At 49.3% G+C, this 26296-nt stretch overlaps 2 protein-coding genes across 5 annotated transcripts in view; both read left to right on the top strand.

The window, feature by feature from the left end:
* Window positions 1-26296, top strand: part of LOC111942221 (uncharacterized) — a 101125-nt gene that overhangs the window by 63999 nt on the left and 10830 nt on the right. The gene's annotated exons all lie outside the window — the stretch shown is intronic.
* On the top strand, window positions 714-26296 carry LOC111941291 (TOG array regulator of axonemal microtubules protein 2-like). 4 transcript variants are annotated; one of them, XM_086846603.1, is made up of 16 exons: window positions 2098-2304; window positions 4009-4097; window positions 5860-6021; window positions 8156-8288; window positions 10465-10570; window positions 11296-11484; window positions 13055-13207; window positions 14147-14264; window positions 15227-15866; window positions 17238-17442; window positions 18364-20020; window positions 22666-22729; window positions 23134-23286; window positions 23969-24061; window positions 24589-24754; window positions 25289-26296. In XM_086846603.1, the coding sequence occupies exons 3-7, from the start codon at window positions 5976-5978 to the stop codon at window positions 13151-13153; spliced, it is 573 nt and encodes a 190-aa protein (XP_086702729.1). In that variant the 5' UTR covers window positions 2098-2304; window positions 4009-4097; window positions 5860-5975; the 3' UTR covers window positions 13154-13207; window positions 14147-14264; window positions 15227-15866; window positions 17238-17442; window positions 18364-20020; window positions 22666-22729; window positions 23134-23286; window positions 23969-24061; window positions 24589-24754; window positions 25289-26296. The 4 variants fall into 4 exon arrangements, with proteins under 4 accessions (XP_086702731.1, XP_086702730.1, XP_086702729.1 ...); XM_086846605.1 differs by lacking the exons at window positions 22666-22729; window positions 23134-23286; window positions 23969-24061; window positions 24589-24754; window positions 25289-26296 and adding exons at window positions 714-1309; window positions 13783-14006 and having other exon boundaries at window positions 2177-2304; window positions 18364-20688; XM_086846604.1 differs by lacking the exons at window positions 22666-22729; window positions 23134-23286; window positions 23969-24061; window positions 24589-24754; window positions 25289-26296 and adding an exon at window positions 714-1309 and having other exon boundaries at window positions 2177-2304; window positions 18364-19824.

The following is a 26296-nucleotide window of genomic DNA, read 5'->3' as shown; positions in this document are numbered from 1 at the left end:
TGTCCACAGTCAGGCTGTGTCCCTGGTGTTGCTCTTGATGGTTTCCTGGGCACTCCAGTGGAGGAGGTTCAGGCTCAGGTGATGCCACTGAAGGAAATGTGCCCTCAGCCCAGGGACGCTCAGCTTGGACTCCCCCAGCCCCTCAGGGCCCCACCGCTGGTCACAGCAGCCCCTGCCTGGCTCCTGCCCACCCACACCGTGGTCAGCCCTGGCAGCTCCAGGACATGGAGCTCAGCCGGGGCTGGTGCTGTGTGGGCTTTGCTGGTGCTACCAGCTGGACACTGGGCTAACAGCTCCATCTCTTTATTGGAATGGATGAAGGGGCCATCACCTACACTGGCAGATGGGCTCACCTTCAGTGTTGTTTAGAGGGCAGGGCCAGGGGGCTCAGGGACACAGGAAGGGCCATGTTGGTCTCGGGTGGGGCTGGAGGGTGCTGGGCTGGTCTTGGGGTCTCTACAAGAACTAAGGAATGGGCTAGGCTGGGACAGAGGAAGACCAAAAAAGGGACTGAAGGGACCTTGGGGATACCCATGGGGAGAAGAGTTGACCGTGGGATCTACAGGGTTATAGGAGGATTCCTCCTGTTCTGGGATGGCTGCTCTGGGATCCTCTTCTCAGAGCTCTTGAGAGAGCTGCCCAGGCCCTCATTACTGAAGAGGAGCTGCTCAAGCTGTCGGGGTGTTTAGTGCAGCCACTGTCTTTCAACTGCTGTCCAGAAGTGCTCCTGTGGAGAGAGGAGATGGCTGAGGCCCCCAGCTGTCGCTGGCACACAGAGACCCTCCTGCACAGCAGGGCCCAGAGCGGCCAAGGCTCCCCAGCACAGCTGCAGCTGCTGGCACAGCTTGGCCCAGCTGGAGAGCTGCCCCTCAAGGCCCCGGCGAGCAGGGGATGGCTCTGGGCAGGGTCCCAGGCCAGGAGCAGGCCCCAGAGCACCTCTGCCTTTCAAGGGCAATCTTTTCCCCTCTCTTCTTCCTCCCTACCTTGCTTTGCCTCTGCCCACTGCTCCTGGGGCTGCTCTTGGCCAGGCAGCCTCAGTGGGAGCCAGCACTGGCTGCAGCCCGAGCGGGCTCCGCAGGACAAGGCCCCTCAGTGAAGAGGCCAAAGAAAGGCCTGGGCAGCAGCAGCAGAACTCACAGTAGAGTTATTTGGACAACCACTGACTACCCACAAGTCCACAGCAGTCTCACTGAGAATATTTCCTGTCTACCATAGACTTTCAAAAGAAGCTGTGTGAGGGAAAGATGAACAAAACACTCACCGTTTTCTCTTCCAGGCATAGCAGATTCCAAAGCAGCACAACATGAAGGTAAGTTCTAAACAAAGCAGGCCTGCTATTATCCCTAGCCAACAGAGTGTTCCCTGACAGAAAGCCCTTTCAATGTCCTTCTGGGAATCAGGAACATGAGTTGTGGTGCCGGCTCCATCTACGGAAGCAATGGGCAGTGTGAGCCTGTGCTGTGCTCTGCTGCTGAGCTGGCAGCACGCTGGATACGGCCAGGACGTTCTCTGTTTGCCCCAGAGCTGGGGCCTGCAGGCACCTTGCTGCCCCTTGGCACAGGCTGTGCCACCCAACAGAGCCCAGAAGGCCGGGAGCAGAGCCCAGGGACAGCGCAGCCGCTTGGGCAGTGGCTCCTTCCAGGGACTCAGGCCAAAGCCATCCCTGAGCAGCCAGAGCCACCCCTGACCCTCCCTGCTCTGTGACAGCTCCCCCAGCCCAAGGGGACAGAGCCAGGCCCTGTCAGGAGCCAGTGCAGGCTGTGCCCAGTTGGGAGCTAGGACTGGCTGTGGCCCTGGGCTCATGGCAGGGCTCCCACTCGGGGCTGCTCCTGTGCCTTGGGCCTCTGGGCACTCAGGGCCAGCTCTGGGAACAGCTGCAGAGGGAGGAATGTTGGTGCATGAGTCCCATTTCCCAAGGGCTGGGAATGAGCTCCAGAGGCCTCGGAGCTGAGGCACCTCCAGCTTTGGCTGCCACCACACTGTGCAAGGGCCAGCCCTGGGGGGAGAGCTGCTGGCACACAGCCCCGCCGAGGGCTGAGCCCAGAACAGCAGTTACCTCCTGTGTCTGGGCCTGTGCCTGGCATCGCCTTCTTTCATGCAGCAGAGTCTGGCACAGAATCACTGCTTCCTTCAGGAATGGTTTCCTGCTGCACAGGCTCTCATTTCATTTCTGTAGAATGGAAGAGGGACCGCTGGATCAGATGGGGCTGCTCCTCATTGCGGAGGTGCCATCTTCAGGAGGCAATATTTGTGAAAGGCATGGATAAGGATCAGCAAACACCCAGGATTTCAGGATTGTCCCAGGTTGGTCCCTTCTCCAAACAGCCCCTAGACCTGATCTAGCTGGAGACTGAGAAATTGCAGGGGATCTCAGGGTGTGCCTGGCCTGTGCTGCAGTTTGAGACTCCCTGTCAGCTGATGCCAAATGCCTTCCTGCAGAGGCTGGGGAGAAGCTGCAGCCAGGCCAGGCTGGGAGACAGCCCTGCAGGCTGTGAAAGCATCAGCGGGGCCCAGGAGCCCCGGCAGAGGCAGCAGAGCAGCGCTGCCCCCAGGGTCACTGCCAGGGAGGACAAGGTGAAGGCTGAGCATGGCTCAACCTCAGGCAGAGCTAAGGTGGGATCTGGGCTGCTCTCTGGCAGGAGGAAGGGTCTTGTGCCATCCCAGAGAGCCTGTGCTCGTCCCCAGGGAACAGTTCTGCCCTGCATGTGCCCCCTGCAATGAGCTGTGCTGCTGCCAGTGCCCCGTGTAGCTGTAGGGCTGCTCAGCTGTGGGGCAGGGACAGGAGCAGGAGGCTGCATGTGCAGCTGAGCCATGGCTGCAAAGCCCAGGGCTCTGGGCTCCCTGCTGTCCCAGGCCAGCCCAGAGGCCAGGGGGTTCCTGTGGTAGCTCTGTGCAAGTGGGACAGGGTTTTCCCCCTGGCTCACTTCAAGTGGCTGCTGGCAGGAGCATGTTTCCCTGTGCAGCTATTTAGAAGTTTGCAGGAAGTCTGTCCCATGAAATACGGAGCTCCAGATGTTTTAGGTTTGCATTGTGGCCTCTGTTACATTTTGTGTGTCCATTTTGCAGACCTGAATGACTGCAGTGGTCCCAAGGAGGTTACCCTGGCGTCAGAAGTTTCCCTGCCAACTTCCCAGATGCTCTTACCTTCCAAGGCCTTGCCTTCCATCTAGAATTGCCTTTTTCCCTCAAAGACTTTATCTAACTCTCCTTTATTTTTAAGCTGACCATTCTGCAGGGGCAAAAAATCCTGATTTAAAACACTGGCTATTTTCTGCTTTGCTGCCACTTGATTTTAGCCTCTGTGAAGTTGTTGTATAGAATGAGTAGTTCTCTGAATTTTTACAGCTCTGTTGGATAGTATTTCAGAATGAGCTGCATTATTCTACTTGCATTAAGAAAATCAGCTTTTAGTCAGTCTGTCCCAAAAGTGGCCCAATCTCATACAGTTTTGAATGAAAATCCTTGGGGAAGGATTTGTCTTCCCTTCGGGGAAGACAAATTATCTAGTATCAAGAACAGAGTTCACCTTTGGGTATCACTCCTGCACTCCTAAGCTTTTCTTTCAATCTCCTCTAAAATACTCCAGCAAAGAGAAGAAAGTGTTGATTTAAATGCCCACAGGTATTAGAACCAGGGATTTCTTTTAGAAACCCGAAAGAAGATGTTTACTAAAATCAGCATAAGGGCAGATAAGAATCTCTGCCAAGAGCAATCTCCATCTCTGCCCTTCTCTTTCAAACACCGAGGCTCTCCAGCATCCAGGGGCTGAGGCCTTCATCATGCAGCAGGTTTCAGTCTGCTGGCCAACAGAGTAATGTCCTGTCTGCTGCCAGTAGCACATCCACTGGGAGAGGGTCCAGGCATATGTACCTTGCTGCTCTCCTACACAATCTCTGTGTCTTATGAGAGCTCTGCAGTCTGGAACCTGTCTTGCCTGTTGCCCACATGGCGTTTTTGAGGGCTTGAAGTCTGCCAGAGGTTTACACGAACCTTTGCTTCCATTACCAGGCCTCCCACTGAGCCAAGCCAAGGAGAAGGATTATCCCAGCAGAACTGGTTTTAGGAGTGACAAAGACCTGAGGGATGGCTTTGGAAAGGTAAGGGATAAAGACATAGATGAGCAGACTTCCTTCAGGGTCCTTCAGAGTCCTTCAGAATCCCTCAGAGCTGAGTCCTTCAGAAGCCAGGAAGTGAGAAACAGCTGCCATTCCTGGCCATGAGTGTTAAGCAAGAGCAGTTACCCCTCCTTGCTGCATATTGCACATGGTTTATATTCTGCTGCCATGGCCTGTAGGAACTGAACTGCCTGCTCACTGGGCATGTGAGCTCTTCATCTGTCTTGGAGCACTCTGATGACTTTTGTGCTTCAAGCAGGGCTTCCTGTCATAGGTTGCAGTTGGAGCAGTGTAAGGTTGTGGCCCTAAAGTCTTCCACTTCCCTGTGTGTAATTGCCAAGGTGAGGACAGGAGACATGCTTGTGAAACTATTGGAATGAATATGGAGCTGCATTAAAGGCTGTGGCACTCTATGGACCCTGTGCTCCTGATGAGATGTTGTGTCTGGTTTGGGTGTCTCTGCTTACATCTGTGATGTATTTCCATTGCAACTAGACCTAGTTGCAATGCATTATGCAAGTTGGCTCAAAAGAACTTAGAGTGGAAGGTTGAGGAGCTTATTGAGGAAGAAGTGAAGAAAAGGACACAAAGGAAAACATCCTTGCAGCTGCCTGCACAGACAGTTGACAGTGGGAATGCAGAAGAAGCAAGTAGGTGGTGGCTACACTTGTAGTCTTTTTTGACCACTTGCTTGCCCTTTGCACGGTGCTGCAATCAGACTGGGGGGCTGCTCTGATTGCATCTGAGTGGAAGCTTGAAGAGGAGTTCTTTCTTCTCCCCCAAGAAATATACAGAAGCCCATAGCCTCACTGAGTCAAAAACAGAATATCAGCTTCCCACCTTAACCTTCAAAGCCTTTCAGAGAAGAAAATTTTGTCTTGCAAAGTTGACTGAGGCTTCAGACTCTCTCCTGGAGAGCAGCCTCCAGGGAAGGGGAGTCCAAAAGAATGCTCTTTAGCCATGGTGGAACTGAGAAGAAACAAAATTCAACTTCTTCTAATGGAAACACCAGAGATCCTCCTCCTGCCACAGCCTGCAGAGGAGCTGGCACTGTAGAGCTGTGCTGAAGCCCCAAGCCAGTGCTTCTGCTGTAGCCCCAGGAGCCAGCAGTGTTCCTGACTGAATCCTGGCTGAGGGGCTCTGACTGCAGTGCTGTATGTGCTGCCCCCAGGGTGGCAGCAGGGACCTTAGGAGGCATCACTCAGCCCCAGGGCATCATGCAAGGCTATCTGCACTTTCATTTGGTAACTTCCCCAGCCAGCCTCTGAAACAGGAAAACAAAAGCAAAGCAATACTGGGTTTTCCCTGTTTATTAGGGGAAGCATCACTGCAATTTGGTTTTAAATTAGAAGAGAGTAGATTCAGATTAGATACTAGGGGGAATGTTTTTATAATGAAGGGGATGAAGTACTGGAAGAGTTTGCTCAGAGAAGCTGTTGTTGATCCAACCTTGAAAGTGTTCAAAGCCAATTTACATGGGGCTCTGAGGAATCTCATCTAGATGAAGATGTCCCTGCTGACAGGGGTTGGACTAGATGGTGCTTAAAGGTGCCTTCCAACTCAAACTCTTCTAGGATTCTGGGATTCTGGGATCACTGTTCCATGTTAGCGTGCCAGTGTTATACTTGAAGTTCTTTGGGATAACAAAGAGATGTTACCCAACTCCAGCAAGTTTTCTGGCCCTTTCCATCGTCACCCTGTGCAGCAGCCTTCACTTACAAGCTCCTCTTTGGTCTCCCCACAGGCTTTAGCCTACTGCCTATCAATGGCACAGCTTCCAGTGTGCAGAGAAAACACCCTGGTAGTGCCTTGAAGAAGAAGGTCTTGAGGAAGCAGGACAATGTGCCCGTACTGGCCAATATGCCCATCATCCATGGGGATGGCAGCTTCCCACAAAATTCCTCAGGTAAGCCTGCTCCGAGGCAGCTTTTTCCCACACGGGTTTTTCCTGCCCCAAGAAGCCCAAACTTCCACCTGCCTCACCCAGCACAGCTTGGATCTTGGGTCCCTAGCCTGTCCTGAGAATGAAGAGCAAATGTACTTTTGAGTCACTCCAGCTCTGCGTAGTGGAGCAGCTGGTTCTTAGAGATCCATTGGAAAGTGGAACTGAATAAAGTAGTGGTGAAGGCCTAAGCTCTGGCTTTTGCCCCACCTGGTAGTCCAAACTTCAGCACTGGTGCCAGGAGGCAGCTGTAACTGCAGGGATGTGGTGTGGGGCAGTGTGCCAGGGTGTGCTCACTGGGCACCCACGAGTACCACCACGATCAGTTGTCCACTCACCATCTCGGCCCTCTGCCCGTGCTGCTGTCCGGCTCTGCAGCCAGCTTTCTGCTATCCCAGCAAGGGCTGTCTCTGCATGGCAGTCAGCCCTTGGTGCAGTCGTGCTGCTGCTCCCAGAAGTGCCCAGTGGCTCCTCACTGCTGCCATCCCACGGCCTGCAATGCCAAGAGGGAACAAGCAGTGCCTCCTGTGTCCCCCCAGCCAAGTACAGTGGCCGTATGTAGCAGGTGACAGCCGGGCGGGGCTGCCTGGTGCTCCCAGGCTGTTTGCTGCCTGCAGTAAATACCCAGCAGATAGTCCCCAGTGGCTCTTGTCTCTCCCTTGTGGGTAGAGTGCCTGTGCTATCATTCCAAGTAGGGAGAAATGAAAAAGAAAGGAGCTAGGATTGATACTTGGAATGCTCTTTTCTAGAGGTGCTACTTCCATGTTCAGAATTGACCAGAACTAGCGTGACGTGGCTCTCCATTGGTAGTGAACCTAGATGTGTATGTCTACACACTTCTGCAGTGACATCACTGATGTCAGTGTCTGGGGTACATCAGTGAGATCCACATTAGCTCCTGGCTGAATATTTTTGATGTTATGGTATACTTTGTGAGAACAGGCAAGGTAGCACAGAAACCCTAGAGAGTCTAGAGCAGTTCATCTGGGTTCTGTGCAATGTTTATTACTCCGTCATTGTAGACAGCTCAGATGTTTTCATCCACACATTAGTAAATGATCTTTTGAGTGCACAACATGAAATTTTGGATGGACAGTGCTTTTGATGACAATTTGGTTTCATAAGAAATGCTTTTATCATCTGATTTTTCTCATACCATGTACATTTTTTTCCTTACAAAAAATTCAATTAAGGAAAAGCCTGGACACCTGATTATCAAGAGCATGTGTCTGGCAACCATTTGCAGCTGCATTTGCATATTTTTATCAGAGTTTGCATTTGGAAGGCTATTTTATCAACTGTCTAGACTGGAAATTGCATTTTTCCACAAGTGAAGGCTTAGGCACTGCTGAGTTCACAAACATGAACATTTGATGACAAACAAATTTCACCTCAGCATCTTTGAAATACAGCCAGTGTGTACCTCTGCAAGAGCAAAGATTCATGATGCTTGGAAAGAGCAAAATCCATAAAGTACTCCCTGGCCAACAGTAGGCTACAATGTATGTGCAGTCAGCTGCCTGCTGTCTAGAAGATTTGAAGGCAATGGAAAGAGAGGCGCTGTCAGGAGTGAAGGGTCAGGTATCGCTGCTCCCTGGTCGCTGCTGCGTGGGGATTCAGCCGGGCCCAGCAGGGCTGGGTTGTTCAGCCTTGGCTTGGGGCTGTGGCAAGGCAGCTGCAGGTGTTTCCTCAGGGAGCTGCAGAGTGCCTCTGTCCTCGGGGCTGGGGGAAATCAGGGTGCTGAGACAAGAGAGGCAGCTGAGGGGTTCCCTCCTGGGGTAGCAAGTGCTGCTGGTGGGCGCTGTCTGGCAGGCAGTGGGAGCTCGGCGGCCTCAGGAAGCTGCCGCTGCCTGTGGTAGCTGTGGCACTTGGGAGCTGGCGCTGTGTGGGCAGCTGTCAGCTTTAGCCTGGAGCTGTGCCCAGCTGGGGGGGCTGGGAGAAAGCAAGCAGCCCAAGGAGCCAGGCAGCAGGGAAGTGTCTGAGCCAGTGCCACTCTGTCCCACATGGAAGCCTGGCTGGGAGGTGGGGCTGCAGGCCGCTCCATGGCGGGGTGCCTTGCCCGGGGCTGCAGCGCTCATGGCTGACCCTGTCCTTACAGTGACCTGGCAGACGGCCACTGGTGCCAAGCGTCGAGAGGAGCCGCTGCGTGGGAACAGGCAGAAGGACACAGCCTCTTGTGACCCACAGCAGGCCTTGCTCAAGGCACTCTCCTTGCTGGGCAGCGATGACTGGTAAGAAAGGCCCCGTTCACTCTGTCTCCCTCTTAGCGTTAAGGTAGCTCAGAAGTGGATCTTGCTAGTGCCTCTGAGCCCCAAGAGCCCAGAGGGCCAAGGAGCACCAGTGAAACCACTGCAGAGCAGTGGGAGGATAAAGATCTGACAGCAGCCTTTCCTTGGCCTTGGTCTGCAGCAGTGCTCCAGCTGCAGCAGGTCCCTGCTCTTTGCTGGCTTTGCCTGCTGCTTCATGGAGCTGCAAAGGCAATCTTGAGGGAAGAGAGAAAGCTGTGGGACAAGATGATTTGCTGGCTGAAGGCAGAAGCAGGACGGCAGCACTTTTGAGTGTAGAGATTTGGGTGCCTTGGGGCACTGGCCCAGTGGGATTGAGTAAGGTTTCTTCTCTCTGGTCCCACTGCTGACAGCAATGGCAGCTGACAGGGTCTCCCTGGCACCTCCTGCATGTGAATGCCACAAGCAGCTCCAGGGAGTTCCTCTTTCTGAGAAATGGCCTGACTTGTGCTTTCAAGTCCCTCAGCCTGTCATTACTGTAGAAGGGCTCATGGCAGAAGAGAAGGAAAAAGAAATATAATCCTCTAGGAATCTTGCACTTTTGGAATTCAACTTTTTCCTTCAACTTTTTCCTTCTCACTGCATCATATGGGCCTGAGATGCTTGGTCAAAACTCACATCGTGTCCCAAAATTTGACATAGACAGAAGGAGGCCCAGCGGTGCTAACCTGACAAATGTTAGTTGGTATTGTTAGCGTTCAGGAACACATAATCATGGAATGATTATATGAAGGTGCTTTATTGAAGAGCTCTGGGTGTCAGGGGTACTCATACCCAAACCTGACCCACCTTGGTTTCGAGCTGAACATGTTTTTATACTCTGTCATTATATAACTTACATATTAATTATTAAACTTATATTGTTCTATTGTATCCATTGTTTTTACTTAAGCAGGAATTTCTCGTGATCCCCTCTCAAACCCCTCACATTGTTTCTCATGTTCTTTAAACAATAATTGTATCTAATCACATCTAACAATTGTATCATTCATCATATACTGATTACACAGGTGCAGTTTCACATGATCTTTAGCAAGCACAAGGCCAACCATTCCCAGGACCTACTTTTCCCAGGGCTTGCCAAGCCTAAATTTCTTTCTAAGTCCCCAGATTTTCTATGATTTTAAAACCTTTTACTATCAGTATTGATTGTCTTTTTGATGTCTGTGTTAGCATCCACTCATTGGTGAATGCTTCATTCACATGGGGATAAGGACTCCATTCACATTGGGATAAACATGAAAAATCTGCTACAATGCATCTCCATGTGCAGTCGCCTTTGCTTTGCCCTTTCTCTTCTGCTTTCTCTTCCTCATTTCTCTTTGGTGCCCTGTGAGGTGCAGAGAGCATCTGCAGGTGTGGGGGTGTCTGGGTGACACTCAGGGGTGCCCGTGGGATCATCACCAGCCCTGTGCTGCATCCCTGATGCCTCACCAACTTTGCTGTAGCTGAGGGCCTGCACAAAGCAGGTGCTGAGAGATGGAGTTGTTGTTTGCACCTTTTAAATAACACATTGCTGTTATGGGGGTTGTTTTAGGTAGAGGGTTTTGCCAGAGTTTCAAGTGTTCTTGCCCAGGTGTGGAGTCTTCTGGGACATGCTGCTGCTTTTTTCTGGGCAATGTGGAAGAGGAGTGGAGTGGTTGACAGACAGGCGTAGATTGCAGAGTGGAAAGTCAGCTCCAGAGTGCCAGTGCAGTCTCTTACTGCTGAACTGCCTGCTGGGGCTGGTAAAGAAGGAAAATGCCCCAGGAACAGCCCGATGGGACTGTGTCTCAGGGACAGGAACAGGGAGGTGACAGGAAACAGCAACTTGGTCTGGTCTCACAGCTTCTAGGAAGCAGTGACAGAGGAACTTCATGGGCCAGAGGTTTCAGAAAGGCTGTCTTGTAAAACGGCCACAAATGAAGACTCTGAGAAAAATCCTCTATTTGCCTCGTCGATTTGTGTATGCTTTTGACAGCCACAGCATCCTGTGGCAACAAGTTGTACAATTTGCTTAAGTGCTCCTTGAAAAGCACCTCCCACTGAGGTGCCACTGAGCTGCCAGCCTGGTCATTTCAGAGGGTGCTGCCTAGTTCTTGGGTGGAGAGAAAAACCAATCTTTTTGGTACTTGCCTTTCAGGGAGCTGAAGGAGAAGGCACTCTCCAGCATCAAACAGCTGGCTGGGTCCCATTCAGAAGTCGTGCTTTGCAGACTTTGTGAAATTTGCCTGGCAGTTACCAGCGAGGTGAGAACATTCTTCTGAATTGTCCCCTGTACTTCATACATGGTGTGTAGAGTAGATATGTTCATGTTCATGTCCATGTGTGCTCAGGAATTGCCTCCAGTTCTGTTTTTAGACCTTATATTTCTAGTGTCTGTCAGCTAGGATGTGTGTGTGCATGTAGCTGTATTTCCTGGTAGGTTGGGTGTCTGACACTCATCTTTGAGTGAGGTGTCATTGTAGTGCAAGGTGCAAATGCACAAACTGAGACACTAATTATGTTATTTACCAGAGTCCTAACCTCTGCCTGAGCTGTAATTCAACACTGCCAATTAGTCTGTAGACTTGAGCCTGTGCTTTCCGTTTCTTGGCTGAGTGCTTTAACTTCTGGTGTTGCTTTTTTGAACAGGAGCACATGATTCTTTTGTCTTTATGACTTGTGCCTTATGGTTTGCTAGCAGCCCTTGTTTAATTTGTTTGTTTCCAAACAAAAGGACCTAAAATCAAAGGGGTGGGCATTATAGAAGAGTTAAGTGAAATTGTTTGTTTTTAGGCCTGCTGTCAGCAGGTCTGAGGCCCGAAATTGGTGCCAGACTAAGTGCCTTTCTGTGCTTCAGCTCTCCTGCTCTTATTATGCTTTTTGTTCCCCTGGACAAATTGGGATGTGTTGCCATTTCCTGAGACTTTTGTCTAAGGCCACAGGTTTTCTTTTCAAGGTGATTCTTATGTTTCTCTCATCACTTCCCCAGGTGAGCAACCTCTGCTCCAAGGTGTCCTACACTGCAATCGTCACTCTTGGAGAGCTCTTTGCAACCTTGAAGAAGGACATGGACTCCGAGGTGGATGAGGTTGCTCAGGTCCTGCTCCCAGTGGTTTGGAATTCTCCAGAGTTTGTTGAGAAAGCAGCCAATCAGACCCTGGGAATCATGGTTGAGAACGTGAGTCCTGCACGAGCACTGGCTGCTCTCATGGACAGGGAAGACAAGTAGTTTCTTCTTCTTTTAGTGATCTTCTTCACCTTCTTGTGTGTGGGTGGGGGAAGGGATGAGAGACAGAATGGGAATGGTGGGAGGGAAGGCTCCTGCACCCTGCATCTTCTGTGAACTCAGTGACTTTGTTCTCCCACCAACCTCACTTCTTTCCTCTTGTCACCTATTTCTGCCCTCCTGCAGCCTATTAGTTCACAGAATCATAGAGCTGTAGAATGTGGGGAGTTGGAAGGGGCCCATCAGGACCGTCAAGTTCAGCTCCTGGCCTTGCACAGAGCACCCCAAGGATCACACCAAGTGCCTGAGATTGTTGTTAAAATGCTTCTTCAACTCTGTCAGGCTTGGTGCTGTGAGCACTGCCCTGGGGAGCCTGTTTCAGTACCCAACCACCCTCTGGGTGAAAAACCTTTTCCTGATATCCAACCTAAACCTCCCCTGACTCAGCTTCCTGCTGCTTCCTGGAGTCCTCCCAGCCTGTCAGAGCTTCCCAGAACTGGTGAATGGTGGGGAAGGGAAAGTGCCTGCAAAGGCTAAGGATAGAGCCTTGGGCTTTTGTGGGAAGAGGGACAGTTGCAGTTGCAGCTGTGAGCGCTCTTTGATATTTCACAGCGCCAAGCACAGAGGCCTGGGGAAAAACCACACATCCTCATTATGCCATTAGCTTGAGAAAGAAGGAGGAGACTTGCTGGGGTGAGGAGTACATGGGGGAGAATGTACTGGATGGGGCACAGCCTGCACAGCTGGTGCAACTCCTGCCAAAAGGAGTCTTGTAGTACTGTCCTGGCCTTAGAGCTTTACTTTCTATTCAAACTGATGTTTCATGTTAGCTTTGAGATGATGAATCACTCTACTGGCACCTTCACAGGCTGACTGCCATGGGACAGCTGAAGCAAATGCTGCCTTCAGTGTTGGTGCTGGGCCTGATAGTTCCCAAGAGACACTCTCTAGAACAGGACAGCCTGGCTAAACTGCCTGCCACCCCTTCCTCAGCTTTGGAATAGGGTAAAACATTCAGATGTATCCCTTGCCAAGCCTCCCAGAAGGAACAGGCAGCATTGCTGGATATTCTGCAACGTCAAGCCCCACAGCAGGTTTTTCCCTGCATTTCTTTTTTATCAAAGGTCTGCAGATTTGGGGATAAATGGGTGGAAAGAGCCTCAATCCTGCTGCAGCTCTGTGTAGTGAGTGTCCTCTGATAAGACAGCATGAGTTGTCATTAACTTCTAAAGAATTTCTATGTAATCTATTTCTTTAATCTTTCTCAGAGCAAATTTTGGGAAAGAGATTGAATATCAGATAATGCAGGGAGACTGAATTCCTCCCTCTTCCTTGCAGGCAGTCCTTCTGTTCAATGCTAACTTTGTGTTTAGCTGAGGACAGAACCTCCTACAGGTGTCTAAAGTTGCAGGAGAACCCAGGCCTCCTTTGCCCAGCAACAACAGGGAGCATTCTCTGGCCAAGGCCTGTGCTGCTGTGCCTCCTTCTCCCTGTGTCCCAGTGTTTGCTCTCTTCTTCCCAGGAGCCGCTATGTCCAGGTGCGGAAGTGTGCGGCCAAACTCCTCCTGTCCTTGATGGGGAAAATTGGAGTCACGAAGCTCGCAGACACACCCAGGGCTGAGAGCCTGGCACAGGTGGCAGGGAAGCTTGCTCAGGACTGTCACAAGGACACAAGGTAATGATCTTCATTTCACCTCCTAAAACAGGAAATCTGTTTGGTGTCTGGCATTAAAAGGGAAATCCAGAAAAGTGTAGGAACTACAGGAAATAATACTTTACCTCTCCGTGTGGATAAGGGTCATAGAATCATGGAATACGCTGAATTGGAAGGGAATCATCAGGGTCATCGAGTCTAGCTCCTGGCCAAATGCAGGACACCCCAAGAGACACTCCATGTACCCAAGAGCATTGTCCAAATGCTTCTTGAGCTCTGTCAGCCTTGTTGTTGTGACCAGTGCTCTGTGTTCCCTGGGGAAATGAGTGTACTGGGTAACCTGAGCATGTCCAGCAAGAAGGAGCATTGCCAACTTCCTGTGACTTGAAGGACTCTTGACTGTGATCAAAAGAGCTCAGATTAGCCAGACTAACAGTTTTGTTTGGCCTTAGGTGCACAACCCAATGCCAAAGTGGTGGCTAATGTTCATCACTGAAGGATCCCAAACATCAATTTCTCATTAACTTAGGACTTTCCTAGAAGTATTTCAGGGACCTTTAGCCAAAGTATTCAGTCTTTCTAAACCTCTCTTGCAGATTTCTATAATGCTGCTATCTGTGGCTGAATGACCTCCAAATTGCTTCTTGAAGAGCACTGCAGTTTCCTAGTGGCAAAATCAACCCAAACCACCAACATCCTCTTACTTTGATAATTATATTCATTTCCGTTGATGATTAGATTCCCATTAAGATTCCCATTCCTCATATTCTCCTCTTGCCTCTTGTGTTCAGCTGACAGCACTGTGCAGCAACAAGTGGAGGTAAATGTCTCTCTTTGCTGAGTAGGTAATGCCTTCTTATGCAAGGATTGCACCTGATGAGTTTGAGGTATCAGCCTCTTCTGTTAACACTCTTCCTATGTTTGTTCACTTTTCTTTCTTCTCCTTCCTTTGTTCCTTAGGCACTATGGACAGGAGATGGTGAAGATGTTGCTAAATCATCAAAAATTTAAAAGGCTTTTGGAGCAATCTGTTTCTACCTGTGACCTGGAAGATATTCTGTCAAGAATTAAGAAGAAAGTAAGTGTTTGGCAGGAGAAATGTCTCCTTTGTGCAAGGATTGCCACTGCTAATATGAGTTCAAACATACCTAATCAGTCTTTATCTCATTCTTCTTCTTCTGAATCACTTTGCTTCTGGGAATGAGCTGTTAATCCTCAGCCTGTTCATCTGCAGACTACAAAGGAACTGATATTCTTAGGGAAGAAGTGGGGTTTTGAATATTTTGAATATCACAAAGGGGAAAAGGGAAGAGGAGAAAATGGGGTTTCATTTCAGCGTAACCCCTCACCATGCTCTCCAAACTCTGCCCCCAGTAAAGGAATTAAGTGAGAATTGTGCTTCTGAAGATAACAGAATCTTTGGAAAAGACATTGGACATAGTAGTGCCATGAAAATTTCCAAATATACAAAAGATGTACATGTCAATCCCAATTACAACAATTACTGTCTGTCTGCTGGGAATACTGCCCTGCTCTCGAGCCCTGTGGAGCTAGAGGAAGCTTAGTGAATTCAGCAGAGTCCAGTGGAAAACCATAGGCTTGTTTGTGGGTTTTTGTTTTTGTTCTTCTTATCTACATTATAGAAGGGAGTGTGACTTTGTGGAGGAACAGGGAGAGCAGGTATTGAATCAAATCAACTTCCAACACAATGGGCCAGCCCCCAGGGAATCTAAATTTTTCTGCTGCTTCCTTTAAGAACACTCATTGCCTACCAGTTTGCATTATTCCCATTCCTGCTCAAGACTAATGAAATTGGGATTTTAGAGTGCTGCTCAGTATGGCAGCACCCATAACCTGCCTTGGGCTATTGAGAACAAAGAGTTGGCATCACTGAATCTCTGGTCCATTTCCTTCTGTAAGCCAGGAAATGTCTCCCTAAGCCTTGGTAGCTGTGATCCTGAGGTTCTAACCTTCGTTTTAAACAGAGACTGTCCTACTGTATATTCTAAAGAGTCATGGGCTTTCTTTATGTCTTTGTAGGAGATGGAAAACCAGAAGAGTGAAGGCCCATCTAGCTAGCTAGATGACTACTAGCCAGGCCTCTACAGCTGATGTTTTCAGGAGCATCCAAATAATCGGGAACATCAGGAACTCAAGGATGGTTTTGCTCTCCATTTTCTATAACAGGACATAAAAGACATGGGGGGGTTATTTTCTTTTTTTCTTTTCTCTCCCATCTCCCCCCTCTTTAAAACAAACCAAACAATTATAAGCAAGGTTATTCTGTGTATTGGGGACACATGACCCGGCACCAGCAGCAGCACAGAGGTACATTTTGGTGTAAACTGGCAATTTGGGCTAGGCAACGAGGGCAAGAAGGGGAGGGGGGAGGGAGTTAAGAAGACTTGTGAACTGTCACAGTGTCAGGTATGACATTGGCAGTCGTCTCTCGTCGTGGCCCTGGTAGCAGGACGGTTTGGCCTCTGTCTGGTTGTTGGTCTGGTGGCAGGTCGGTTCGGTGGACTCCGACAACGTCTCCGTTTTCAGGCTGCAGTGGACTGCTGTTTTTCAGGACCTGTGTGGGTCTCAGGAGACTTTGAAAGTTCTGAGTCAAGATGCCAGTGAAGAAGAGCAGCGATTCCTCAAAGTAGCCCCAGGCCACATTGCCTTCTAGTAAACGGTACTGAGCACTTTTGTTAGATGGGACAAAGCACATGACAAGCTTTACATGTGTCTTCCTCAGGAAATTCTTTCTGCTTGAGATGACCTGTGCCAGAGATTGTTTCCATCCCCTACAAATGCCCTATGATAAAAATTGGCTACTTCTGCATTACACTGAACACAGCTTCTCTGGAGAGGTTTCCACAGAAATTGGGTGACAAAAAGACACCCATTGGTTGTGGCTCAGACGATCCAGTGCACTGGCAAGGGCAGTGTTGTGGAGGCGTGGAGAGGGCTGTGTCTCTGCTGCCTGACTTGGGACAAGTAAATTCAATCAGGGCTGTTCTTTTTCATCAGAGAGGAGTCTTTTTCAGATTGGTGTTTTGATGAGAAGTCCCAGTCAAGAAGCAAGATGCCATTCCCCAAAAAAGCAGCTCCTGTGCAAGTTGTTTGGCCTGGCTGATTCATGGCTTTCTTACTCTCAAACAGTACCAAGTCTGAGTAGTAAGTATCAAGGCAATTCCTAAGCAACATTGGTCAACAGGTGTCTCAATGTGGATTTATGATATTCCTGTCCTTCACACTGTTTGCTTGATGGACAGCAAGTTTGGTTTATTTCCCCCTGTGCTGCAGTCCAAATTCAAGACAGGAATTTGGTCCTTGCTGTCCTTTCTGGCAGGGGCAGAGCTACTCGTACCTGTTCTCCTCTGATAAGAAGAGAGTTATTTAGCTCTGTCATGCTCAGTGGTGGCAGAAGAGTGACCACATGCCTCAGTAGCATAGCTAGGATCTTGGAATGCTCATGGAAGAGACAGGTTGATCCAGGAGAATTGTTCCCTGTGGGTTTGTTAAGTTGTGGATCTAGTCTCTGGGAAAGCAAACATCATGTTAGCATAGTGCTGGGATGTCTGTTTTGACTATTCTGATTTTATCTCTGTTACTGATTTCCTGGATCCTTCAGATATGCCCCTGTTCATCTGTTCAGATGCATCTGAGCTACTGTTACAGATTGTCATGCCTGGTGTAGAGACACTTCTCCAGAGTGATGAGTTTCCTTATTATAAGACACACATGTCCCCTATGAGGAGGCATTTAAACTTGGAAGTAATGTCCCTCTGTCCCCATAAAGCAATGAGACCTGTGTGCCTGGGAAGCCATCTGAAGGTAGATCAGATACATCTCATCCTTGGTTTTCCTGAGTGAGCACTGGTGAGAGTGTTACTCACAGACTGTCTCCTGTAATGATTGTTATGAGGTCCATATTGTTTTTCAGAGCCTCATGATTTTCCAGCTTGAAATTACATCATTAGGGAAGCTCCTCGAGATGTTTTGCTCACAATTAACTGAAGGTATTATCACCACCAAGTTATAATTTGGTTTTATTTCCCAGGGTGAAGTCTACCTCTGAGGAACACCTCCTACACCGTGCAAAAGCCCAGGTCACGTTACCTCCACCTGTGGAAGAAACGGAGCCGCTCCAGAAGCTTTACAATCTCCTGGAAGCCAAGGGGTTTCAGACACAGCTGGAAGGAGTGGCATTCCTTCTCGAGCTGTGCAAAACCAGCCCCCAGCTCATCTCCACTAACATTGTCCAAGTATGTAGGGTATCTTCATTGTTCTTTTCCTTTAGCTCCTTTCCCAAGCCTGGAGCAGTGAAGTTCATTCTGTGTGTCTTGGCACTACATCCTGGCAGTTTGGGACAGGCTGGTCCCTCTTACACAGACAAATTTCATTTGGGTCCAGGCTTCAGAACAAGTTCTTTCAGTCCAGCTGTATTTGTCAGGCAGGGGCCTATTGATGCTGTTCATCAGATGATGACAGAGTTTGCTGCTGCTGTAGCTCCTGCTGTCTCCTACTCCCAGCTGGGTTAAGTGAAGGGAATACCAGCGCTGAAAGCATGGCAATTATTCTCTCGATAAAAAATGGTTGATCATGAGGAAGAGAAGTATCAGGCTGGGTTGGTTTAAACCCATATTTTTTGAAAGGTTACTTCTGTAAAGACCACCTTGTCTTGCACAGGCACAGCTCCGGGTTACTCATATCTATCTTTGTCCCTATTCCTCTTGGTAGAGATGGTGCTCACCCTCCCTATGGGGGGCCTATTTTACTCTCTGGAAAGGGAGGAAAATGACTAAGAACAGATCTGTGCCTTCACCTCCCAGAAGCTGCATTTCCCTTTCTCCAGAAAATGGTGCCTGATAATGTGGTTGTCAAGTGACTGAACCTGCTCTAATGAGAGCTGTAGAGCACATTAAATTTCAGAAGCCGTCCTGTTAGTTAGACAAATGGTGTGGATCCTGGAAGAGTTGATCAGAGCCCTGCACTTCTCCAGACCCAGAGACAGACAAAAGAAAACTTAGATCTCCTCCAGCCATAGTTTTGACAAAATCAAAACTGCCCTCAATACTTGAGGCAAGTGCATAGAAAAATGGGCACATTAAATATCTGGTTCCATACTTCTAAAGCAAAGGTCATCTTTTTGAATTAATAAATGGAATTAATTTAATGATTTACAGGTGGAGAGAAACACCACAGGAATTATTCTTTCCCCACTCAAACCTCTTCAAAATACATGAAAATCTTTCAACCAGCATGAGGTTGTGCAACCACTCCAGTGAGTGGCCCCCAGGAAAACAGTGACATTGTGCAAGCAAGTGCTGACCTGTCCAAAAGGATCAGATTCATCTTTTACGTTGCTGAGTGCGCTTGTCCACATCCCCTGTTCAAACAAGGACATTGTAATCCAGCAGTCATGTTGTTTGCTCTCTCCAGATTTTTGATTATTTTGTCCTGAGAATATCTGACAGCCACGAGAAGGTGAAGCAGAAGGTGCTGGACGTGCTGTCAGAAATCATCGGCGTCCTGGAAGATGCCTTGAGCCCGGTGATCATCCATTTGGTTGAAGGAGTTACAAAGAACCTGAACTCAAAGGATCCCGGGGTTCATGCTGCAGCTGTGAAAGCACTGGAAGAATCCATTTCTCATTTAGACAAGGCTGAGCCCTGACATGGACTCTCCTCAGCTGTGTCTCTGCCTCTGCCACACAAGAGATCACTGAGAGCCCTGATAGCTCTTGTTGTCTGTGGAACACTGCAGCTGACATCCACCAGAAGCTGTGGAGCTGCAGTCCCTACACACCAGTCCCCCAACAGGCTTGAATGTGCATCAGCATTTCCCAAAGGTCCCAGGAGCCCTTGGCTCTGTGCTGCTTGTCTGAAGAGGAAGCCCTGGACTACAGCTTTGCTAGAATTCAGAGCCAAGGGGGTTTTGGAGTTTGCTTGGGCCCCATTTGATTTCCCAAATGAATAGCTTGGCTGTTGGCATGAAGGGACACAGGCCCATCAGAGCTTCTGCAGAGCAGCCTCCTGGAAGGCTCTACATTATAGGCATTAGCTGCCCATTTCCCACCTTTCTTCTTTGGTTTCTTTTTTCAAAGGAGAACTTTTGATTCACCAAGTTCATTTCCTTATAACAAACAGGTAGAAATCCAGCTGTCAATGATGCCTTGTTCCACATGTTGTTTTGCATGGGGCAAGATGGCTGTAGCAAATAGCTACCTAGGCAAGGGCTGCTGCAAATTCCTTTGCCACACAGATTGATGTCAGCTCTGAAAATGCCGCACTGGGGAATGTGCCTGAGCAATGAAGTGTTAAAAAGGCAGGTCTTCCAGGGGAGTTTCCACTTTCTCCACCTCAGCTGTTCTGTGAGCACATGAACTGCCTGACTCAGTGCCTTTCTGTGTTCCAAGTATGGAGTTCTTCCTTTTTACTCTGGGATGCAAACCCTTTCCACTGTTTACATGTGATTGAACTCTTGAGGTCCCTGGTGTGAAATGTTTAATGTAGCTCCTGGTACAGCAGACGACTTTGGATCTACTAACGTGAAAGGAGAGCTTTTCTTCTGGAATTAAAAGCCCTCCCAAGGAAGCTGGAAGGAAAGAAGAAAAGGATTCAAAAATAAAATGTTATTTTATAAAATGGGCTTGCCCCTGCCCTTTCCCACCCCACTGTCCTTTCACTTAGGACTTCTGAAGAGTGAGCAGAAAAGTGTGTTTCTCTTGTAGATAAAGATCTACTTTATCAGTAGATAAAGTATCACTGATGAAAGAGTTTGGCCACCGATGGAGTCAACTGAGTGGCCAAGCTCTGCTGGATGTCACAGAGCGTATCACAGGTATGGCCAACCCTTCTAAGCCAAGAGGTCTTCCAAGGGAGAATGTACAGGGAATGCCTGTGAATAGACAGTAGAGTAGCTCCTCCAAATCAGGAGGTGCTGAGCTTGTCCCTCCTGCCCAACACCCATGGCAGGTGTATTGGGCAGGTTTTCCTGGCTGCTGCTGTGGTGTGCAGCATCTGAGACGGGGGCAGCGCTCGGCCTCGGGGCTGAGCTCTCACTGGGGCATGTCAGAACCCACCTCCAGGAAAGGGAAGGGCTAAAAATACCCTAGCTGGCTCCTCTCTTGGAAGTTCAGGGGCATCTGTGATCCTTGAGGGAAAGTGGTGGCAAATGCTGTTTCAGGGGATCAGTTTGTTTTGTCCTCACAGAATCCTTATTTTGCTCTTGGAAGGTTTTAAGGCTGAACCCTGCAGGGCCTGGGGCTCACAGCTTAGGTCAAAGCTTAACACACATATTAGAGGCACAGATTTAGTGCAAGGCAGACACCTGTCTTCTAAAACCAAGACACAAAGAAAGTTTCCCAAGTTAACAGGGTCCTCCATGTGGACTAGCAGGAATTCCACTCCATGCTCTATCTCCACAGATTAGGAATATTGAACTAGGTAATCACCTTGGTAATTGTCCTGTGAGATTGCACCGTGAATAAAAAGCTTTACTTTCAGTGTGAGTAATGAGATCAACTATAGGACTGACTGTAACCCAGTGCTGCATCACTTTGTTGGAATGGCTTTATGTCGGGGACTCAAACATTATCCATCCACCTGAGGTATTGGTGGAGCCTAACAAATCCAATTCTTCTGGGGGCCCTATGGTAACATTAAGAACTTTGATAATTTTTGCTTGCCAGCGGGCTTCAAGTTATTTTGATGTGAACCCAACAGTGTGATTGTACTCTTGTAATATTGCCAATCGATTCAGTCATGTCTCGTTACTAACTAAACCTTTAAATGCTTGAGGATCCCATTCAGGGACTCCTATGGGACAGGTGTGAAAAGGATCTCCAGGTGTGACTAGGCTAAAACACGTTGATTTTTGGCCACTCAAGTGTGCTAGAGTGACCCATATGTTCTGTCACTTTTGGATGTTAGTTAGCAGACAGCTGGGACTATACACAGCACAATTACCATAAGCAGTGTGTTCCATGTAAATGACACCATGCCTGCAGACTCACAATTAAGGCATTAACGTTAAATGAACTTTCAACTATGGTCACATTAACTCTTGAAGGGGGAATACTTACACTTTATACTAATATCTTTTCTAAAGTTATCAATAACCTACAAATAACAATTATCACACAAGCTACACTCTTTATCTTAAACTATTATCAAACTACTTTTAACACACGTGCTCTAGTATTTATGCAATCTAAGTGTGAAAGCAATTTGCTGAAAGGGTCAAATACAATTACAATTTGCTTTTATATACAGTTAGATGGAGTCTCTACACTCTTCTAGATCTTCTATAAAACTCTTCTCACAAACAATGATTTAACGTGATTCAGTCTTGGAATGTCCGCTGCTCCTGTGATGTCAACTGGCAGCTGATCGGTGACTGAGTGAGGGCATCGATGTTCAGCTTGTTCTTCACATCCTTCTAAATCTTAAAACAGAGAATAACTGAAAAAAATTCGTAGAGACACAACATCATGATAACAACATAAAATTTCTGTTGGCAAACTGTCTGTGTAGAGCTCAGACACAACTGTGTCCTGACAGCTCCACTTCTGATCCTGTTTGGAGTACCAAGGTTGTGTGGTGACGTCTGTGTTTACTGGATCTCATCTGTTCAGAGGCAGACAGTCTGGTCAGATGAACAGGTGACCTTTGTGAACCTGTCAACAAAACACAGGCATTTCTCCCCTTGAAGTTAATGAATTACATTAATCAAATGCTTCTAAGGCATCAATTTCCCCCATTTTTTAAAGAAAAAAAAAGTACATGAACTGCCCTCTCTGCTGTTGCTCTCTGCTGTTAACTCTAGAAGGCTTGAGCAAAGTCTCTGTCATCCCCCACATACTCTCGCAGAGAAGAAAACAGAAAGAAAAACCTCACAAAGTTAACTTTAACAAATGCAGTTCTTTCTCTCAATATTTTTCTCGTGGTTCACAGATAGAGGAAAAAGGGCACCATTTTACTAAAACAGGCGATGTTACACGAAAAGCCTCTCAGGGCCAGGTGGTAACAATGGTGACCATTGCAGCTTATCAACTTTTAATTACAGTGATAAATTTCAAAGTTAGCAGTTTTTTGGCTGTTTTGTCTCTCTTTGAAGCTGTCTGAGCCACCTGTTTCTGCTCAACTGCTCCTGTAATTGCCCAGCATGGCCTTGCAGATTTTTTTTCTGCTCTGCCTCTGCCCTGGGGGTGCCTTTGCTCTCTGTGCACACCTCAGTGCTTTCCCCCGTGTCCCCCTGGTTTGGGTAGAAACCAATCTAAATTTGGCTTCTCTTCTTCCAGGGTAATAAAGTTGGAACTTAAATAAGACTGTAGTGTTAAAAGTGTCTCCAAAAGGGAAGCAAATAGTTCAGGACGTATCACATCCTGCCATAGCTGAAAAGATTCTGTTCGTTGTTTCAGCATTTGCTGTGGAATTTCTTTCTCATTATTTTCTTCTCTTTGACTCTCCCTCCCTCTCTCCAAGGACAGCATAGACAGGAATGCTCTCCCAGCAGAGGGAGGCAAAGACATCTGCTGCTGTGACGCAGGTAGAATTACGGGGCTCACAGCCTCAGCATATCTCGCTTTTCTGGTTTTTAAGGTATTAATTACAATCTGCCAAGTGGGACTGAGAGACAGTGTCCTTGCTTTTCCCTGTAATTATTCTCTGTCACAACAAATCTCCTATATTTTTCGATTCTTCCAGGCGCCCACGCCTATTATCTCTAGCCCATAGAACGAGCTTGTCCAGGTCTTATCCCCTGACTGCTTTGCCTTGTTTAATGAGAATAATCAGAAGCAGCTTTTTCGCTGCCACAAACTCAATTTCCATGCTAGCAGCGCACGGCAGGGGGAGGGTCACGACCCCTCACTTACTCCTCCACCTTCAGTCTCCCCCAGTGACCTGACTCCTTTTTCCACATCTCACCGTGCTGCGTCTCACCACGCTCAGGTCGCCTATTCGGTACCGATCCGTGTCCGCGGCTTCCAGCGCCCAGATCCGCTCCACCAGCTCCACTACTGAATCCCCTCAGCCCGTGAGAGGTTCCTGTTCAGAGCGCCAGATGTTGAGAGACCGCCAGACTATTCACGAGTCTTCACAGAAGTAAAAGTTAACGCCATTTATTCCTATCTTTAGCACCTTTTAAAGGGTTTGCAGTATCTGCGGTCTAAGCAAGTTACTATTGGCTAATACACATTGGTTTACATTTTTTCTCTCATACACAAGGATATTGTTTTGTTTCATTCTCTCTGCTTCAGGAAAGTTTCAAGGACATTAGCCTTTAATATCATGACTTATGCCAAAGGCTGGTTTGTGCAGACAGGCCTTTACTAAAATATCATGCCCACCTTCTGTTAAAATATTCTCTTCACCAGTGTCTCCATCTGTCTGCTCTGTGCAACTACGGAGAAGAGCAGAGAGGGAAGGGGACAGGCCCAGGGCTGGGCCCCAGGGCTGGGCCTTGTGTGGCTCCTCTGCCAGCCTCAGGGAGCCTGAGCTGCTCCTGTTGCCGCTGCCAAGCTCTGGCCCTGCCTGAGGCTCAGTTCAGAGCTGCTGGCAGCTCCAGTCAGCTTCTCCCCTGACTGCCATGCAAGGGGCTCCTTCCATCCCAGTGTGGGGCTACTGCAGGCACGTGGTCCCCCTGCCCCTGCTCCTGAGTGGAAGGCAGAGATGAGGGAGTGCCTTGGAGGGCAGCAGTCACCCAGGTGCACTCCATGCCCCTCTGGACTGAACGAAAATCTTGACTGTCTAAGACCTGTCCTGTCCTGTCCTGCCTTTCTTTCAGCTGAGCCTGTTAATGAAGATGATCTGGCTTACCATCCCATGTCCTGAACTGTGCCCCTGGGATCCAGGAGTGATTCTCTGGGAGATGGTGACGGTAGGTCAAGGCTTTTCCCACTGGGAGAGCTGCCACTGCAGAGCCCAAAGGTCAGCCCCAAGAAACGGGACTCATGCACCAACATCCCTCCTGCTGCAGCTGCTCCCGGAGCTGGCCCTGAGTGCTCAGAGGCCCAAGGCACAGGAGCAGCTCTGAGTGGGAGCCCTGCCATGAGGGCAGCTAGCCCTGGCTCCCAACTGGGCAGGGTCTGCACTGGCTCCTGACAGGGTTAGGAGCTGCTGGGGGAGCAGTCACGGAGCAGGGAGGGTCAGGGGTGGCTGTGGCTGCTCAGGGATGGGTCTGGCCCATGACCCTGGAAGGAGCCACTGCCCAGGCAGCTGCGCTGTCCCTGGGCTCTGCTCCCGGCCTTCTGGGCTCTGTTGGGTGGCACAGCCTGTGCCAAGGGGCAGCAAGGTGCCTGCAGGCCCCAGCTCTGGGGCAAACAGAGAACATGTGGCAGTATCTAGTGTGCTGCCAGCTCAGCAGTGGAGCACAGCACGTGCTCACACTGCCCATTGCTTCCGTAGATGGAGCCAGCACCACAACTCATGTTCCTGATTCCCAGAAGGACACTGAAAGGGCTTTCTGTCAGGGAACATACTGCTGACTAGAGATAATGGCCATGGTAGTGAGTGGAGAGCTTGTCTTCATGTTGTGCTGCTTTGGAATCTGCTATGCCTGGAAGAGAAAACGGTGAGTGTTTTGTTCATTTTTCCCTCAAACAGCTTCTTTTGAAAGTCTATTGCAGACAGGAAATATTCTCAGTGAGACTGCTGTGGACTTGTGGGTAGTCAGTGGTTGTCCAAATAACTCTACTGAGAGTTCTGCTGCTGCTGCCCAGGCCTTTCTTTGGCCTCTTCACTGCGGGGCCTTGTCCTGGGGAGCCCGCTCGGGCTGCAGCCAGTGCTGGCTCCCACTGAGGCTGCCTGGCCAAGAGCAGCCCCAGGAGCAGCAGGCAGAGGCAAAGCAAGGTAGGGAGGAAGAAGAGAGGGGAAGAGATTGCCCTTGAAAGGCAGACATGCTCTGGGGCCCGCTCCTGGCCAGGGACCATGCCCAGAGCCATCCCCTGCTCGCCGGGGCCTTGAGGGGCAGCTCTGCAGCTGGGCCAAGCTGTGCCAGCAGCTGCAGCCGTGCTGGGGAGCCTTGGCCGCTCTGGGCCCTGCTGTGCAGGAGGGTCTCTGTGTGCCAGCGGCAGCTGAAGGCCTCAGCCACCTCCTCTTTCCACAGGAGCACTTCTGGACAGCAGTTGAAAGACAGTGGCTGCACTAAACACCCCGACAGCTTGAGCAGCTCCTCTTCAGTAATGAGGGCCTGGGCAGCTCTCTCAAGAGCTCTGAGAAGAGGATCCCAGAGCAGCCATCCCAGAACAGGAGGAATCCTCCTATAACCCTGTAGATCCCACGGTCAACTCTTCTCCCCATGGGTATCCCCAAGGTCCCTTCAGTCCCTTTTTGGTCTTCCTCTGCCCCAGCCTAGCCCATTCCTTAGTTCTTGTAGAGACACCAGGACCAGCCCAGCACCCTCCAGCCCCACCTGAGACCAACATGGCCCTTCCTGTGTCCCTGAGCCCCCTGGCCCTGCCCTCTAAACAGCATTGAAGGTGAGCCCATCTGCCAGTGTAGGTGATGGCCCCTTCTTCTCTTCAAATAAATAGATGGACTGTTAGCCCAGTGTCCGGCTGGTAGCGCCAGCAAAGCCCACACAGCACCAGCCCCGGCTGAGCTCCATGTCCTGGAGCTGCCGGGGCTGACCATGGTGTGGGCGGGCAGGAGCCAGGCAGGGGCTGCTGTGACCAGCGGTGGGGCCCCGAGGGGCTGGGGGAGTCCAATCTGAGCGTCCCTGGGCTGAGGGCACATTTCCTTCCGTGGCATCACCTTGGCCTGCACCTCCTCCACTGGAGTGCCCAGGAAAAGAGGGAACCATCAAGAGCAACACCAGGGACGCAGCCTGACTGTGGACATGATTTTCTGAACCTGAGAGGATTCAGCTCTCGGGAGCTGATTGTTCCCAAGAGAAAGTCTTTTGAGGAGTTTTTCTCTCTCAAGGACTGTTTATGAAAATAAGCTTTGGTTTCCCAAAACAAGACACAGATGTTCTGAGAGTGTTTTTCTCTTGTCCCACCAGTGGGATGAGGGAGGTCTTGTTCCTTCTACCAGTCAAGATAACCTGTATCAGAACACCTTATAAAAGTGTTGAAAAACCCCAGAATAAAGGATTTTTGCCTCTTGAAAAAAA

The sequence above is a fragment of the Cyanistes caeruleus genome, chromosome 11, assembly GCF_971803275.1.
Source record: "Cyanistes caeruleus chromosome 11, bCyaCae1.hap1.1, whole genome shotgun sequence".
In the NCBI taxonomy this organism is placed as follows: domain Eukaryota; kingdom Metazoa; phylum Chordata; class Aves; order Passeriformes; family Paridae; genus Cyanistes; species Cyanistes caeruleus.
Note: the sequence above shows the minus strand (reverse complement) of the source record. Positions and strands in the feature narration are given on the sequence as shown.

Bases quoted from the DNA above. Each gene is read 5' to 3' on its own strand.
- LOC111941291 (XM_086846602.1), top strand. From the start codon at position 7,558: ATGTATGTGCAGTCAGCTGCCTGCTGTCTAGAAGATTTGAAGGCAATG. The intron at 10,571-11,295 runs GTGAGAACATTC...TCACTTCCCCAG, and splicing joins GCCTGGCAGTTACCAGCGAG to GTGAGCAACCTCTGCTCCAA. The intron at 11,485-13,054 runs GTGAGTCCTGCA...TCTTCTTCCCAG, and splicing joins TGGGAATCATGGTTGAGAAC to GAGCCGCTATGTCCAGGTGC.